The 17,979-nt window shown below is 47.0% G+C and overlaps 1 protein-coding gene and 1 non-coding gene across 4 annotated transcripts in view; one reads left to right on the forward strand and one right to left on the reverse strand.

Moving 5' to 3' along the window:
* The window catches only part of TRIM2 (tripartite motif containing 2), a 112,091-nt gene that overhangs the window by 43,013 nt on the left and 51,099 nt on the right, over nucleotides 1–17,979 (forward strand). For 2 of the 3 annotated variants that reach the window (XM_062199460.1, XM_062199459.1), the window contains exons 2-3: nucleotides 8,193–8,377; nucleotides 14,581–14,818. In XM_062199460.1, coding sequence (XP_062055444.1) covers nucleotides 8,244–8,377; nucleotides 14,581–14,818 — 372 coding nt within the window. In that variant the 5' untranslated portion in view covers nucleotides 8,193–8,243. The remainder of the gene's footprint in view (nucleotides 1–8,192; nucleotides 8,378–14,580; nucleotides 14,819–17,979) is intronic. The other variant, XM_062199461.1, reaches the window with a different exon arrangement.
* On the reverse strand, nucleotides 3,644–3,749 carry LOC133766109 (U6 spliceosomal RNA). The gene has a single exon (XR_009866663.1). It is a non-coding gene; the product is annotated as a U6 spliceosomal RNA (small nuclear RNA).

Here is a 17,979-nt window from a genome sequence, read left to right on the forward strand (position 1 = left end):
TGTTTTAATGTCATGGAAGATTGTCCTCTTTTCATTCTTCTGGTTGAGTCCTTAGTAACATTGCAAGTTCAACTGCAGGTGACTGACAGTAGGCTCATAATGTAAAATCGTTGAGAGCACCTTGACTCTTGAATTGTGTTTTAGCCTGTGGCTTGAGCTCTAACTGCTGCCTGTCTTGGCAGGTCAAGGCAGCTTGTCATCTGTTACGGATAACCCTCATGGTTCCTGTTATAAATGGACCAGTACATTTGCATCTGCTTGGGAAGCTGATTTTTTGCATGACTGAATCATTGTCTTTGTTCCAAGACAGTTCATTTTTAGATATTTATTTATTGAATTGAAAGGCAGAGTAAAGAGAGTGAGAGAGGGAGACAGAAAGAGAGAGAGAGAGAGAGATCTTCCATCTCCCCAAGTGACTGCAATGACCCAGGCTGGGCCAGACCAAAGCCTGGAGCCTGGAACTCCATCCAGGTCTGCAACATGGGTGCGGGGGCCCTAGCACTTAGACCATCTTCCACTGCTTTCCCAGCAGCATTAGCAGGGAGTTGGATCGGAAGTGGAGCAGCCAGAACTCAATCTGGTGCTCATATGGGATGATGGCAACACAGGTGGCAGCTTAACCCACTGTGCCATGATGCTGCGGCCCCCCCCCCAACATATTAATTTATTGATTCAACTAAAGTGGAAAAAAGAAGCAGCAACCTCAGAATGCTGTGAACCACGATAGACATGGAATTGGGTTCTTCTAGGATGATGTATAATCAAGCACGCTGACGTTTGCCCACAAATCACATGTTAGATTCTCACTTTTCAGAGGAATCCTGGCGTCTGTTTCCAGACTGTGTTCCCTAGACAAGCCGGACAAGTTTTGCCAACTCCAGGGTGGTTTCACTGTGGCTTTTCTCTTCCTTTCTCCGTTCCTGGTCCTCCTCACTCAGTGTCAGCAGCAGAGAGTTTGGGTAGTCTTCTGAGCTAAGCGGTATAATCTGGGGTGAGAACTGTGGTCTAAATCTCAGAATTGTGGACACTGGCATTTTTCTCCCATTTCATCTCCCGCTATCAAGTTCTCTTCCATGGGGACAGTCATTTCCCCCAAGTCGTAGGAGATTTGGGAAAGGGGCCAGGAAAAACCCAGAGATGCTGCGAGGGAGGGAGTGCTGGGGCCCGATTTCTCTGTGCCCAAGGGTTCTGTGATGGCTGCATTGTTTTTTTCCCCCAACAACAAGCTGTGTCTATTGCCAAGTCCCCATTAATGAGGAATCGGTGCGCCAGCTTCTCAGACGCCTGCTTCCATGCACATGTGTTCACAGTAGCTCCCAGTTGCCTTTCCTGCACTTGGAACGTGTTAAAATGTGTCACTGAGATTTACTGTCTGGGTGACGGCTGCCGTTGCTAATATTTGGACTATCACACGGAAGGCGGGGAATGTCTGACATCAAGTGACGCCAATACTCTCCGTGGTGGAATTCAGCAGTGCCGCTCTTTCCTGCTGCTGTACCCAAGTCTACTTCCACGTTATAGGTCACTGGTTTAATTCATTAAAAAAAAATAAGCAGTGTCCACCATGTGCCAGGCACGGTGCTGGGTGCTGGGACTCCTGCAATGGGAAATTGGACAAAACCCCGGGTCACATGAACTTTATATTGAAGCAGGGGGTTCCGGGGTAGAAAGACAACATGGAGAATAAATGACGTACTGCCTGTGTTTCACGGGACGGGGAGGGTTCCAAGTTCAGCCTGATACAACCCGATTGGGTAGCTTAAGCAAAACAAATGCGTTGACTCGGTTTTGGAAGCCGGCGATCTGAAGGCAAGGTGGGAGCTCTCTTCTGGGTTTTGAGTCTAGTGGCTCTTTCCTCATTGTAACCTCCGTGTCAGGGAGCTGAGCGAGCAAGAAGGCACTGTCCCTCCTTCTCTCCCACGGGCAGTGATGCCGTCCTCAGCTAGGTGCTCCCAAAGGCCCCACCTCCCAACCCCATCACGTTGGAGGCTCAGACTTCCGCATAGGAACTTTGAGGGGGTCGCAAACACAAGGGCCTAGGAGAAGGCGGCCAGCGAGTGCTATGGAGGAAAACACAGCAAGGGCAGGGAAACTGGGAAACTGGGACCAAGAGAAAGGCGGGACCGAGCAGGTGACCCAGAGTGGAGCGCACACCTGGCCCCCCACCCCCGCACCTCCCTGGAACCCGAGCTCTTCTCCCCACGTGAACCCTCTTAGGCTGGTGAATGTCCACATCAAACTCCCTGCAACTATGGATGTCTTTCAAAAATGGCTCTTCCCACCTTCGCTCTGTCAACATCCAAAAGCACTCGGGCTCCTCCCCAAAGCCCACCCTGGTGTACCACTGCGCTACCCTGGGGGTCTGTGGGGGTGGAAGCCTTCTGTGTCGCTCCTGGGAGTTCTAAATCACCCAGATGCCTTCAGCAGGTCACTGGTGACAGAGATGTGATATTGTGATTTTCTGTCAGTGTTGATGAGTGGAGGTCATTAGTTTGCCATGTCCATCAAGGATACTATCAAAGATTTGCCCTCACTCCCCATAACTATCATAAAATTAGACTGAAATGTTTTCATTTTCATCTTTAAAGCATAAAAATGGCACCTTTCGAAATTTCATTCAGTCAGCATATACGAAGGGTCTTCAAAAAGTTCATGGAAATGTTTATTATGAAGAAAAAAACAGTTGCATGGATTGTTTTAAAAATAGCCCCAAAATAAAGTTAACTTTTAGTTTTTCATTCATTTATTTATTTCATTTTATTTGAAAGGCCGAGGGACAGAGAAAGGCAGAGTTTTTCTGTTCCCTGGTTCACTCCCAAGTGCCAGCACAGCCATGGCTGGGCCAGGCCAATGCCAGAAGCTGGAAGTTCAATCTGGGTCTCCACATGGGTGGCAGGGACCCAAGTACTTGAGCCATCACCTGCTGCTGCCCCCCAGGGTGTGTATTAGCAGGACACTGGAATGGGAAGCAGAGCAAAATCCAAACCCAGCCCTCTGACGTGAGATATGGGCACCCCAAGTGGCGTCTTAATGTTGCACCAAACTCCTGTCCCTGTCCCCCCATGTATTTTTTTTTAACTTTTATTTATTTATTGACAGGCAGAGTGGACAGTGAGAGAGAGACAGAGAGAAAGGTCTTCCTTTTCCGTTGGTTTATCCTCCAATAGCTGCTGCGGCTGGCACATCGTGCTGATCCGAAGGCAGGAGCCAGGTGCTTCTCCTGGTCTCCCAGGGGTTCAGCGCCCAAGCACTTGGGCCATCCTCCACTGCACTCCCTGGCCACAGCAGAGAGCTGGCCTGGAAGAAGGGCAACTGGGACAGAATCCAGCGCCCCGACCGGGACTAGAACCCAGTGTGCCGGCGCCGCAAGGCGGAGGATTAGCCTATTGAGCCGCAGCGCCAGCCTATCCCCCCACGTATTTTAAAGTGCTATGTATCATTCAATTAAGACAGATGTTTTTCTTGCCTCAAATCACAATTTCTAAGGTTAATAAAAAGAGGAAATGATGTTTTCTCTTTGCCTACTTCAAACTTGGTGTGACTATGATTATTTCGAAGGATAATGTGACAAACTTTAAAAGCTATTCAAAATCAAATTATTTTTAATTGGTTTCAATTGAAAAGTTAATACCATATTTTAGGGAAAAAAATGAACCACTTTACAGCCTTGCATACCATCCTTGTACATGGGCTATACCAATCTTCTCTGGATCGTTCAAATTTTACTGCTGCCAGGGTGAGCACCCTGTCATTTTCAGACCACACACACACACACACACACCCCTCAGCAAAGCGTTAAACTTGTTTCAGATTAGGTATCCTCAGCTTATTGGGTAAGAAGGAAAACGTGAAATCAGAGCTTTCTGACTTCTGATTTTACTGCATGACCTTGGACTGCTCATTCAAACCCTCAGCTTGGGTTTCCTTATCTCCATCACAGGCGAATCCACCCCTCCCCTGTGCTGACGTCATAAGGATGTGGTTAAAAGGGCAGACAGTGAGCCAACATCTCGTTCTCCTGAGACAGGGGCTGCACGTAACCCAATCACTGAATGGCCCTCCCCACTCTGGCTCTCTGCAGACACACACCGTGCAGCCCAGCAGACCCCTCCCAGCCACACTGTTCATGCAGAGTTCTGCCCAGCGTGGCACTGCTCAGGTGCAGGTGCTTCCCCAAGTTTCTGCCCGTCTATTATCCATCCCTGTAGTGAGATTATGCAGAAGGTAAAGGGCTGGAAAGTAGGGGTGTCATCTATATGGCTGTATTCAAATACGCAACAATTTTCCTAATACAAGTTGAAATGTTTTTCAAAAAATTTGGTGATTTGGTGGAGAGTAAGAACTGTCATTAAGATTTTGAAAAGAGTGTTTCTTTTAGAAGCATAGAATTGTTGATTCCGTGACTATGTTGTGTTTCCCAGCTTCAAACACAGGTCCCAGGCCAAGTGAAAGCGTCCAAGCTTCCATAGCATAGCCTTCTTCTTTTTTTTTCCCCAAAGATTTATTTATTTATTTATTTGAGAGGCTGAGTTACAGAGAGAAAGAGAGAGAGACAGAGACAGAGAGGTCTTCCATCCACTGGTTCACTCCCCAAATGGCCACAACGGCTGAATCGGGGTCAATCTGGAGCCAGGAGCTTCTTCTGGGTCTCCCATGTGGATGCAGAGTCCAAAGCATTTGGACCATCTTCCACTGCTTTCCCAGGAACAATAGCAGAGAGCTGGATATGAAGAGGAGCAGCCGGGACTCAAGCCAGCGCCCGTATGGGATGCCGGTACCACAGGCAGAGGCTTAACCTACTACACCACAGCTTCAGCCCCCCATAGTACAGCCTTCCTAAAACACAAGGGTCAGGCCTGATGATGATTTAGGGAGTGGAAAGTCCATAGATTTAGAGACAGACACACCTGAGTTTACATTCTGGCAAACCTCTTGACAGAGTCTGTTTTTCTAAATCCAAAAAAATGGGAATAATAATATTACCTCCTACCAAGGTCATACTGAAGATTAGTCTTGAAGATGGTGTCATCAAGAGTTTGGAGCTGGCATTGTGGTGCAATCAGTTAAGCCGTGGCCTATGAGGCCAGCATCCCAGATGAGCACTGGTTCGAGTCCCGGCTGCTCCATGTCCGATCCAGCCCCCTGCTAATGTGTCTGGAAAAGTAGTGGAGGATGGCCAAGTCCTTGGGCCCCTGCCACCCATAGGGGAGACCAGGATGGTGTTGCAGACTCCTGGGCTTTGGCCTGGCCCTGCCCTAGCCGCTGCGGCCATTTAGGGGAATGAAGCAGTGGGTAGAAGATCTTTCTCTCACTCTGTCTCTTTCCTTCTCTCTCTGTCACACTGCCTTCCGAATGAATAAATAAATCTTTTCTTGTTTTAAAGAGTATTCTACTGGGAATTGGACGGCTATGGGTACCTTACCAAATACTTAGAAAATTGAGAAGTGAATTTTAGCTCAGCTTTGGTTTTCCTTTTTAGGATCGAAGCCACAAGTTCTTTCTGTAAATTGTAAATGGAGCAGTGTTTTTAAAAATAAAAAAAAAATATTTTAAGCTTATTTGAAAGGTAGAAAGAGACAGACAGAGATATCCAGAGATATCCTTTATCCATTGATTCACTCCTCTAACGACAGCCAGAGGTGGGGCTGGGGCTGAACCAGGCTGGAGCCAAGAGCCAGGAGCTCAATCCAGGTCTCCCTAAGGGTGCAGAGAGGCAATTACTTGAGTCACCACTGCTGCCTCCCAGGGTGTGCTTTACCAGGCAGCTGAATTGTTGGGGTAGCCAGGACTCGAACCCAGGCACTTGGATATGGGATGTGGATGTCCCAAACACTGTCTTAATTACTGAGTCAAATGCCTTCCCCAAGCAGAGTTTTATGTTGTAACTTTCCCCTCCCTTATCTCTTTGCTTCCTTCTCTATTGCCCAATTGGTGTTTTCCTTTTCTGGAATGATTCCTGACATTTTGAAACTTTCTCCCAATTAATTCACTTCATCTGGCCCTGCAAATGCCTGTGCATGAATCCCAGTGGACATTTCTTTACAACCATGGGGATGACTGATACAACTTAGACTCAAATCTGCAAACCTTTGGTTCTGTAGAAAACTCTCTGAACCACATATGATGTTCTTAAGTAAAAAATTCTAGTTATCACCATCATACATATTAATAAGGTATAAAAGATGAGAAGCTCTCCTTTGGTCCTTTTAAATTGTTTGGCTGGGGGCCGGGGCTGTGGTGTGGTAGGCTAAGCCTCGGCCTGCAGCTCCAGCAACCCACGTGGCACCAGTTAGTGTCCTGCCTGCTCCTCTTCCAAACCAGCTCTCTGCTTATGGCCTGGGAAAGCAGCAGAAGATGATCCAAGTGCTTGGTCCCCTGCACCCACATAGGAGACCCAAAAGAAGTTCTTGGCTCCTGGCTTCGGATTGGCTCAGCTCTGGCCATTGTGACCATTTGAGGAGTGAACCAGCAGATGGAAGACCTTTCCTTGTCTGTGTCTCTCCATCTCTTTGTCTATAACTCTACCTCCAAATAAATAATAAAATCTTAAAAAAAAAAAAAAAAAGTTTTGTGCCTGGTACCTGTGAATTAAAGTGACAAAAGACAAATTAACAGAAGAAAAGGAGACAAGAATTTTATTGATGTTAATCTTCTGCATCTTACAGAAACAGGGACTTGACAGAAAAGGAGTGAAAACTCAAAGATGTGGTTAGACCTGGAGACCTATATACCATTTTAACAAGAAGTGATAAATTGCGGAGAACTGATGAGACAAAGGAAGGAGGGGTTCGGACTCTGAGGGGCAGTGAATTGTGGGAAGAGGAATAGGAAGTGTGTGGCAGATAGATTTGTTTAGCAAAGCTGGTGTCAGACTTATGTGTGTATTCTCGATTAAGTCTTTTCCTGGTATCAGAGAGAGGGGCGTCTTTAAAAATAGAGGTTTCCTTTACAAAAAGGACATTGGTGCCCTGCTTTTAGACAGATGGAGGAGGATAGAGAGCTCCCCTGGTGTCTGCTGTTTCTCAGTAGCTTTCAGTTCAAATTAATTCTTAATGCCAAAGTGTCGTATGTTGGGGTGGCATAATCTGATGCCTTCAAGTATGACAACTGGAATAACATAATGAATTTAATAAGAATATAAAAGGCAAACATGGAATAAAATATGGTCACAGCTGGAGACACAAACATAGCCAAATAAGTATTTATTCCCACAGCCACCACTGCTTTGAAACATTATATATGTACCTCTTTACTTTTTTTAAAAGATTTATTTATTAAATTTATTTATTTATTTATTAAATAAAATTTATTAATTAAAGAGTTACAGAGAGAGGAGAGGCAGACCGGGAGAGAGGTCTTCTGTCCACTGGTTCACTCCCCAAATGGCTGCAATGGCTGGACCTGGACTGATCCACAGCCAGGAGCTTCCTCCAGGTCTCCCACTCTAGCGCAGGGGCCCAAGGACTTGGGCCATCTTCTACTGCTTTCCCAGGCCATAGCAGAGAGCTGGATCGGAAGTGGAGCAGTCAGGACTTGAACTGGCGCCCATATAGGATGCTGGCACTGCAGGCAGCGGTTTTATCTGCTACTCCGCAGTGCCAGCCCCATGTATCTCTTTATACCACACATCTTCCCTCCTCTTCCTCCTCCTCCTCCTCCATCTTCTTTTCATTTGAAAGGCAGAGAGACAAAGAAACAGATGGAGAAAGATCTGCCATCCACTGATTCATTCTCCAAATGCTCACAACTGCCAGGTCTGGGTCAGGCCAAAGCCAGGAGCCCAGAACTCAATCTGGGTCTCCCACATTGGTAGCAGGGACCCAAGTACTTGAGCTGTCGACTGCAGAGGGTGTACATTAGTCGGAGACTGGATCAGAAGCAAAGTAGCCAGAACGCAAGCCAGGGATGCAGGTGTCCCCACAGGTGACTTAACTGCTGTGCCAAACACTCGTTCCCAAAACAGCCTCTTTGTTCTGATGCGTGGTGATCGTGTGCTTATTTTATTGCTGTATAAAACAGACAACAAGCATCTCACTGTATCCTTGTACCACAATGAGGATTGGCGATGGTCAGGTTGAGATGGCTGATGTTAACCACTACTGTGTTTATCAAGCAGCACCTGTATTGAAAGAGCCAGTGACTGGTTTGCCTTTACAAATTATTACATATTTTCCTTTTTTTCTGTCTGACAGCAGCAGCGTGCAGGGTCAAAGACAGCCGGCCCCCCATGTCAGTGGTCTAGGATGGCCAGTGAAGGCGCCAGCATCCCAAGCCCCGTCGTGCGCCAGATTGACAAGCAGTTTCTGATTTGCAGTATATGCCTGGAACGGTACAAGAATCCCAAGGTTCTCCCCTGTCTGCATACTTTCTGCGAAAGGTGAGCCTCCTTTGTGCTCCAGCGAGGGAGCTGTGCACATTGACCTCTGACACCTTCCCCCACCCCGTGCTTTCCCAGAATTCTGTGGTTCCCAGTGGGAGACGCTGAACCTCTTCTTGTGGATGTCTAGAGGCAGAATCACCAATGGCAGTAATTTACTTTATTTCTAACAGTTCCAAGTGGGAGGAAGCAAAGCAGTAACTCTTGTTGATTCATTTCTACAAGAGCATTAGATAAATATTTGAAGAAGAAAATTTTTATTTTAATTTCCTTTTGTTCTTTTTTTTAAAAAAAGATTTATTTATTATTTGAAAGGCAGAGTTATAGAGAGGCAAAGGGGGAGAGAGGGAGAAAGAGAGAGAGAGAGAGAGAGAGATCTTCCATCTGCTGATTCACCCCCCAAATGGCCGGAACAGCCAGAGCTGGGCCATTCCAAAGCCAGGAGCCAGGAGCTTCTTCCAGGTCTCCCATGGCAACTTTACCCACTGTGCCACAGTGCGGGCTCATCCCTTTCTTTGGGAAACAATTTTTGCCAGCAGCAGCTCCCTCGCAGAGAGGGTCTTTGGTGAGGGTTAGTTAAAGACCTACCATTTCCTTCCATGTAACAAGTTGGGGCATGCATCCACATGGATGAAATAGCGCTTCCTCCCCAAAGACCTCCCATGTATACTAATGTCACACTTGAACACCAGGATGTTTTAGATGAAGAAAACGTGACATACCATATACAAAGTAATGATAAATTTCCTCACTATGTCATTTGCTACATATGTAAAGTAATCCATAGAAGTAAAATTGACACTTGGAGATGTGATGACTTTGAACAGCCCTTGACTCCACTGGTGAAGAACAGTATATTTTGTTTGTTTTAATGCTATTTGTTGAACTCTGTACTTAGTGTAGGGTTAATATTATGTGTATAAAGTTAATTGAAAATAAATCTTAGTAAAAAATAAGAATGAGAATAGGAGAGGGAGGAGGAAGAAGGGTGGGAGTGGGGGGGGGGGAGGGGTTGGGAGAATCACTGTGTCCCTAAATTTGTGTTTGTGAAATGCATGAAATTTGTATACCTTAAAGAAAATATTTCTGGGAAAAGAAAAGATACTTCCTTATTTATCCTTTTTTTTAATCTTTCCTTTTTTAGAAAGATTTATTATTTGAAAGACAGAGTTACAGAGCGAGAGGGAGAGACAGAGAGAGAAAGAGAGAGAGAGAGGTGAGAGCGAGAGAGAGAGCTCTTCCATCTATTGGTTCACTGCCCCAATGGCCACAAAGGCATAGGCTGGCCCAGCTGGAAGCCAGAAACCTGGATGCCATCCAGGTCATCATATGTATAGCAGGGGCCCAAGTACTCAGGCCATCTTCTGCTTTTCTGGCGCATTAGCAGGGAGCGGGAATGGAAGTGAGCAGCCGGGTGCAGGAGGAGGCTCAACCTCCTGCCACAACACCAGCCCCATGTTTATCCTTCTTAAGAGGATATCATTTTTTGGAAAAAGATGTTAAGTAGTTATCAGAATATACTTTTACTCATTGTTTAACTCACCATTTAAGCCACTAAGCATAAGAAGTTTATTAGTAATTAGTTTATGACCTAATTGAAGTATTGTTTATTAAGGTTACATATTTTTCTTAAAAGTAAATATATTATTGGGGCTGGCACTGTGGCATAGTAGGTAAAGCCACCACCTGCAGTGCTAAAATCCCATATGGATGCCGGTTCGAGTCCTGGCTGCTCCACTTCCAATCCAGCTCTCTTCTATGGCTGGGAAAGCAGTAGAAGATGGCCCAAGTTCTTGGGCCCCTGCACCCATGTGGGAGACCCAGAAGAATCTCCTGGCTTCTGGCTTCTGATTGGCGCAGCTCTGGCCATTGTGGCCAATTGGGGAGTGAACCAGCAGATGGAAGACCTTTCTGTCTCTCCTCTCTCTGTGTAATTCTGACTTCCAAATAAATAAATAAATCTTTTTTTAAAAAAGTAAATATATTATTAGGTGTTATAATATTTTGTTAAATACTTTTCCTATTATATTCTAAAAATTATTAATTTGTTTTAAGGGTTTGTTTTTTTTTTTTTTTTTTTTTTGAAAGACAGAGAAATAGACAGCCATCTCCCATCTACCGGTTCCCTCTGCAAATGCTTAAAACAGCCAGACTGAAGCCAGGAGCCAGGAACTCAATCCAGGTCTCCCACATGGGTGACAGGGACCCACATACTTGAGTCATCTCCCATTACCTCCCAAGGTCTGCCTTAACAGGAAGCTAGAATTGGCAGCAGAGCTGAGACTTGAACCCAGGCATTCCCATATGGGACGCAGGTGTCCCAAGCAGCATTGCCTGTTCCCTTTTCTATTGTTGGTTAGCACTTTACTTCCTGCTGTGGAGCACAGGGGGTCAGTATTTCCAATGGTTTTACATCTGTGTTGATTGCATTTACCTTCTGAGCATTCTCAAGTTGATTTACTTTGGAAGTCTCATGTGCAAAATAACAGCCACACTCTTGGTGGTGGTGATGAATGGAGGGAAAAGGTAGATTTGTCATTGTGGCTTTTTGAGTTGTGGGATTTTCTGTGTGTATATGTGTGTATGGATATGGGTTTTTGTTTTTTTGCTTTTTAGTTGTTGGTTTCTTTGGTGATATATTAGGGCCCTAATACTTTTTACTTTATTCATTTTGTACTTTGGCTTAAGTGCTTTGTCATTCATGTTCCAAACTAATTAAACAGAGTCTGATTTCCCTCCCTTGCTTAATGGGTGTAACTAAAACATGAACAGCAGCTAATTGTGTGTGTGTCTGTGGGCACACATGGTGAGGTCACTTGATTCACAGCAGTCGGCACAGCCTGGCACGGTGTACACAGCGCTGAGAGCCACACGGTCTGGCCCTGGCAGAACCGCACCAGTCCCCACAGTTAAGTGCCCAGTCTGTGTTTTGGGTCCTCTTTCCCTACTCTGGCTGCCCTGGGTCTGGGCCCAGCTACCCTCTGTTCCCCAACCAATAGCTAACTAGTGGCACAGATTTGCAGGAGCCCGTCACAGTGGTGATAGGACTAAAATGTCTGAGCATCATGCACATTAAGATGATTTCCTTCTAGAGGTGCCGGCAACTTTCCTCAAAGTGGGAAATGGTTGGCGCTATAGAGACAGATCTTCACAGATCGCCTCACTGTCAGGAGACCAAGCCCTGTCAGACGTACACACTGGCTGCTCCGTGAACCTCTGCTCACAGTCCCCCTCCTGCTGCCCCATCTTCCACAACACCGTCATCAAGGCTTGGGAGGAGAGCAAAACCAGGCAGACGCTGGCCTAGTGGAGCTTACTGCCTAGCAGCGGAGCCAGTCATGAATCTCCTAATCGCAAAGATTACTGTGAAATTAAGCCAGGGACAAGTGACACTCGCCAGTTCATGGGAAACTTCATAATAAGACGATGTGTTTGTATCAAGGAAGGCTTTCCTGGAGAAGTGGTGATTAAGGAGCAGCTCCGAAGATGAGTGGCAGTTAAATAAAGGGGAATGAGTAGGCAGAAAGAATTCTGTGGTGAGAGGGACCAAGATAGCTGGGAGAACTTAGGGAAGCCCCTGTGACTGGCACGCAGCTAATGGAGGGAAAGGCAGAAAAGGTACAGGTACTAGATCCTATAGGTGGGTGATCCATGCTGCCGTAAGTGTCTTCATGTAAGAGCAGTGGAAGTCATGGGAGGGTTTCCAGCTCAGATGGGAGTGGAGGGAGATTGGTTGATTGGTTCTGCATTTTACAAAGGTCACTGTGGAACGTGGAGAAGAGTTAGAAGGTACAAAGTTGGAGGACAACAAAACAGGTTAATGGCAATTGCGAATGTCTAAGAAAGGATGGTATGATAGGGAACAAGAGACCTGGAGAGGTTAGGAAGATAGTGAGGAACTGGCAGACTTTGCTGATGGGTTGGTGTACAAATACGGGGGCCCAGGAGAGACATCTGTGGAAAGAAAGGTGAGTGTGGGACCGTGGTCCTTAGAGCCATGCACATGGATATATTATCCCAGGGAGAGAAGTCTGTGGTAGACCTTTGATTAATCCAAACTTGATGAGCTCAGAACAGACAGACATTTGGAGGACCAGGTGAGGGTTGTGTTATAAAGACAAGGGGGCCAGCAGCTGGTTAAGGTGCTGGTTAGGATGCTTGTGTTCCACATCACAGTACCTGGGTCTGTGCCCAGCCCTACTCCTGACCCCAGCTTCCTGCCAATGCACACTGTGGGAGGAAGCAGTGATGATCCAAGTGACCAGGTTCCACATAGGAGACCCGGATTGGCTTCCTGGACACTGACTTTGTTCTGGTCCTGGCATGTTGTGGGTAATTAAGGAGTCCATGGAGTGGATAGGGGCTCTCTGTCTCTGTGTCCGTCACTCTCTTTATCTCTGCCTCTCCTTTGTGTCTTGACAAAGATGAAAGTGCAAACCAATGAGGGCGGGGGAGGGCAGTGGTGATACTGAGGACCTGGTTAGGCAGGACTGGATTAGATGCCATTTGTGACCTTAGCAGAAGCTGTTTCACTTCTGAATTGATTCAGCACTAGCTACCTCCATGGCACAGAGAAGATCACTGAGCCTCTTCATGTTAGTTCCTCACCTGCACCATGAGGGGAATGGGGCTAAATCCGTGGTTTTCTAACTCTGTCTAAGCAACTAGAAAGCACTGGATAAGCTCCTTGTTTAATGCTTAGATTATAGTGTCCAGTTGCCTGGGTCTGAATTCCTGCTCCACCCGGGGCCAACTGAGGACCTTGGGCAAGTGCCTTGGCCTACTCTGCCTGTGTTTCCTCATCTGTCCTAGGGGATCATGACAGCACCTCCTTCAGAGGCACACTGCAAGTACTTTGAGCTCATGGAACAGTAAATACGTCAGTCATGAAGTGTTCATTTCCTTAATGAAATTAACTAAGTTGACACCTGTTGAGGCAAGGCAAGGAGACGAGGCCCTGTCCACTCTGACTCTGGATGGCCATCCCGGCTTCAACCAAACGTTTCCACTTTGATGAGCCCTTAAAGTCCAACTATGATTTTCTATGTAAAGAGCGTTTCATTGCTAACAAAAGCACTTGCCATGTTTCTCCCAATTGTGAGAGTCCACACGTTCATGAGCCAAAGCTGGATGTAGACCAGTGCCTCTCCAAGCTGACTGTGTATAGGAGTCACATGGGGCTTGGCTGTGGTAGGCGCTTGGGCTGAGGCCTAGGAGTCTGCATTGCTAAAAACCTCCCTGATGGGGCCAAGGATGCTGATCCATGGATGACACTTTGTCTGCCCAAGCTCTAGAAAAGGCTGCAGAAGCCAATGACCTTTTTTTTTTTTTTTTTTTTGGCCTTGAGCATAACCATTTGCCTGGTTGGTTGGCAGGGCCACTGTAATACAGGTTGCCTCTTGGTTTTTGCCATTTTTCTTCAAGATTTATTGGGTGTACATATGAAATTTGTATTCATTAAATAAAAAAAAAAAACTTAAAAAAGAAAGATTTATTGGGGCCAGCATAGTGGCATAGCAAGTAAAACCAACACCTGCGATGCTGGCATCCCACATGGGTGCCAGTTCATGTCCTGGCTGCTCCATTTCTGATCCAGCTCCCTGCTAATGTGCCTGGGAAAGCATCGGAAGATGGACCAAGTGCTTGCACTCCTACCACCCACATGAGAGACCTGGAAGTAGCTCCTGGCTCCTGGCTTCAGCCTGTCCCAGCCCCAGCCATTGTGGCCATCTGGGGAGTGAACCAACAGATGGAAGATCTCTCTGTCTTTTCTTCTCTCTGCATAACTCTGACTTTCAAATAAACAGATCTCTTTTTTTTTTTTTAACATTTATTTATTTGAGGAAAGAGAAAGAGAGATCTTCCGTAAGCTGGTTCACTCCCCAAATGGCTGCAACAGCTGGGGCTGAGACAGGCAGAAGCCAGGAGTCTGAAAATCCACCCCATTAGCAAGGTGCATTAGCCAAGAGCTGGATGGGAAGCAGAGCAGCCAGGACTCAAAACAGCATTCCTATGAGATGCCGGTGTCACAGGCAGTGGCTTAGCCCGCTGCACCAGGACACTATATCCCCTGAAGTATTTTCCTTATGAAGGAGATCATCTTCAAAGTCTGTGAGAACAGGGTGGTACCTGGGAGACCTGGGGCTCTGTCCTGTGCTGTCCTGCGCGCCTCTGACCCTCCTCCGCCTCTCCCTCTGCCTCAGGTGCCTGCAGAACTACATTCCCGCCCACAGTTTAACCCTCTCCTGCCCAGTGTGCCGCCAGACCTCCATCCTGCCCGAGAAAGGGGTGGCCGCGCTCCAGAACAACTTCTTCATCACAAACCTGATGGACGTGCTGCAGCGAACGCCAGGCAGCAACGTCGAGGAGTCGTCCATCCTGGAGACGGTCACCGCTGTGGCTGCGGGAAAGCCTCTCTCTTGCCCAAACCACGATGGCAGTGTAAGTGAAGCCGATGGCAGACGCTGCCCGGAGCCCGGCGGTTTTGGCCTTGGGGAATTTGGGGGCACATTGTTGATTAGACATTGAAATAGGAAGCCTCCTGGAAAATGAGTAACTAAAGAAGGTTTTTGCCACCAGCCCTCAGACTGTTTTGCATGCTCACTTTCTCTGGCCAGAATGATTTCAGTGATAAACATCAGTCTTCCTTGTGTCTGCTTCGCGCATGTTATTGGTAGCTCCCAGCAGGGCTACCCAGTAGCTTTGTGCAAGCCGGGCACACGTTGACCTACATAAACATCTGTGTAGTAAATTATGGATATGGATTTAATAATGGATCAGTGCTGCAGATGGAGAATGATTATTAAAATGTTAGAGCTCTTTTTCTTGTGAGGGAGATCTTTCTCTGCTCCCTTCGACCTTATCCCTTAATAATAAATAGAATGTGAAGCCGTGTGGATCCCTGAAAATAGACTACAGATTATGGATTGCAAGCACATCTGTGCCACAAGCAAGCACAATAACTGTTATACACTCGGGAGGATCTGTGTGCAGATAACGAATTCAGGGGTGGGGGCAGAGGGTTGGCCTGGCAGTGAAGCCACTGGTTAGGACATGTGTATCCCATATCTGAGTGTACAGGCTTCAATCCTGCCTCCTGCTCCCCATTTCACTTCCTGCTAGGGTAGACCCTGGGTGCGTGGTGCGCCGGCCGCAGCGGCCATTGGAGGGTGACAACGGAAAAGGAAGACCTTTCTCTCTGTCTCTCTCACTGTCCACTCTGCCTGTCAAAAATATATATACATTATATATAACATGTGTAATATATATGTAATAAATAGCTAATTCACAATAGCCTCATAATCTGGAGAGGCAGTATTGTGTAGTGGCCAAGAGCACTGGCTTTGGAGTCAGACTGCCTGCCTCAGAGCCTCCTCTTAAACTTATTCCCTGTATCTGCTTTGGCAAAACTTTATTAACCTCTCTGTACTTCTGTCCAAAGGAAGCAAAAATAGTACTGCCCATCTAGGATTAATAGGAAGATCCAGTGTTTAAATCATGTGAAGCACATAGGACGCTCTTGATAAATGTTGGCTCTGAAAATTATTTCTGATTGAGGACGCAATCACTTTTTTTTCTTTCTGTATTGGCCACTTCTAAAAAGTGTGAAATTGCTTAGAAGAAAAGCCCCGTGTACAGTGAAACCACGCAGGCCAGCCAGTGAGTAATGATCAGCTGTAGTATTGTTTCTCTCAGGGCACCCCCTCCTGTTTGCCAGCTGTGCTATGCTGCCTCCCTGGCCTCCTGGACCTGGCCATGTGGTTTTCCACCTCGGGGCCTGACTGTCCTGGTTCTTCCTCCAGCACTGCTCTTTGTTCCTGCGCTAAGTGACCGGCTCATCTTCTCACCCTTGAGGTCTCAGTGCCAAGTTCTCCTGCACAGCCAGGCTTCTCCCATCTGCGTGCTAAGTTGGGCCCTATCTTGCTGAGCTTTCAAGCTATTCGGTGTGTGCAGCGTGCTGTGGTCTAGGCCACCTCATGCACCCAGTCACCCTCTGTCACATCGCTCTATTTCCCCCGTGGCACTCAACACAATCTGCCTGCCTGTCCTTTGTGTCTTCCAGCTTTCCCTGTGGGATGTGAGCCACAGGAGGACAGGGACCATGTCCACTACACCGCTAGCCTTGAGTCCAGTATCTTATACCTAGAAGCCAATCTGTACATCCTTGCTGAACAAATCAGCCAGGCACCATCCTGGGCTCCGTGAACACTGCTCTGCAAAGCTGTAGTTCTCTACGGCATCTCTAGGTGGAGACACTGCGGATTGAGCAGTTCAAGTCACAGAGCTGCTTGACTCATTATGGAGGAAGTAGCATCCTGAGCTTTGTGATGGCCAAACTAAGAGAGAGAGATAGTAGGTTACGTTATCTATGATGACTTAATTGAAAGCACCCTAGAGTATTCATAATTATGAGATTTTTCCATACATTGCACTCCAGGGGAGAGTTGCCGCGTGAATTTTGTAATAAGGACTTTTAGGGGCTGACCTCTGGCCTAGCAGTTAAAGACATGCTTGGGATACCCAGACCCCTATTGGAGTGCCCGAGTTCAAGTCCTGGCTCTGCTCCTGTCCCAGCCCCCTGCCGACGTGCACTCTGGGAGGCAGCAGGTGAAGGCTTAAGTAATTGTGTCTGCCACTCATGCAGGAGACGGTGCAGGAGCCTACTACTGTTGTGGGCACTTGCAGAGTGAACCAGCAGGTGGGAGCTCTGTCTCTCCTTCTCAAACGAATTTTTTTAAAAAAAGCACTCTAACGCCTTTCAAGGCAGTTCGAACATTCTTCTTGTGTCCTTTTCTCCCACACAGGCTCTCAGGGAAGGCTGTCACTCTCCATCTGCAACTCACATTCTGATACTAGCTCTGGGAAGGCACTTTTGTCAGGTGCAAGAATCCTCTCAACACACCCTTAAAGGGTCCCCTTAAAACAGGGCTCTCTGGAGACCTGACCCGAGACAGAAACATTAGGAGACCTCCGGTAGACTCTGGTCTCCATGTGGGATGTGATGAGCCTTCCTGCAGAAGGAGGAGTAACAACAATTGGAAACGTGATATCAATAAGCAAAGTAAGAATGTTGTAGAATTCAGGAATAGCTCCTAGCTCAGGGCAGCTGGAGCATGAAGCAGGGCAGGTGAGGTTGGAGACCCAGGTGAGCAGGACGATTACAGTCGCGGGCCTAGGAGGGTGATGGGGGGAGATTGTGAAGAGCTATGGATGTCATTAAAAAATGGTTTGCCCTCAGTTCCACAAGCTGTTCAGGAACCTTAAAAACTTCAAGGGGCTGGCATTGTGGTGTTGCGAGTTAAGCCTCCACCTGCAATGCAGTATCCCATATGGTTGCGATTGGAGTCCTGGCTGCTCCACTTCCAATCCAGCTCCCTGATAATGCATCTGGGAAAAGGAATGGAAGATGACCCAAGTCCTTGTGCCCCTGCATCCACATGGGAGACCTGGAAGAAGCTCCAAGGTCCTGGCTTTGGCCTAGCCCAGCCCTGGCCATTGCAGCCATTTGGGGAGTGAACCAGTAAATGGAAGAGCTCTCTCTCTCTCTCTTGCTCTCTCTCTTTGTCTCTCCTTCTCTCTCTGTAATATTGAATATATTTATT

This window comes from Lepus europaeus, chromosome 8 (assembly GCF_033115175.1).
Source record: "Lepus europaeus isolate LE1 chromosome 8, mLepTim1.pri, whole genome shotgun sequence".
NCBI classification, from domain to species: domain Eukaryota; kingdom Metazoa; phylum Chordata; class Mammalia; order Lagomorpha; family Leporidae; genus Lepus; species Lepus europaeus.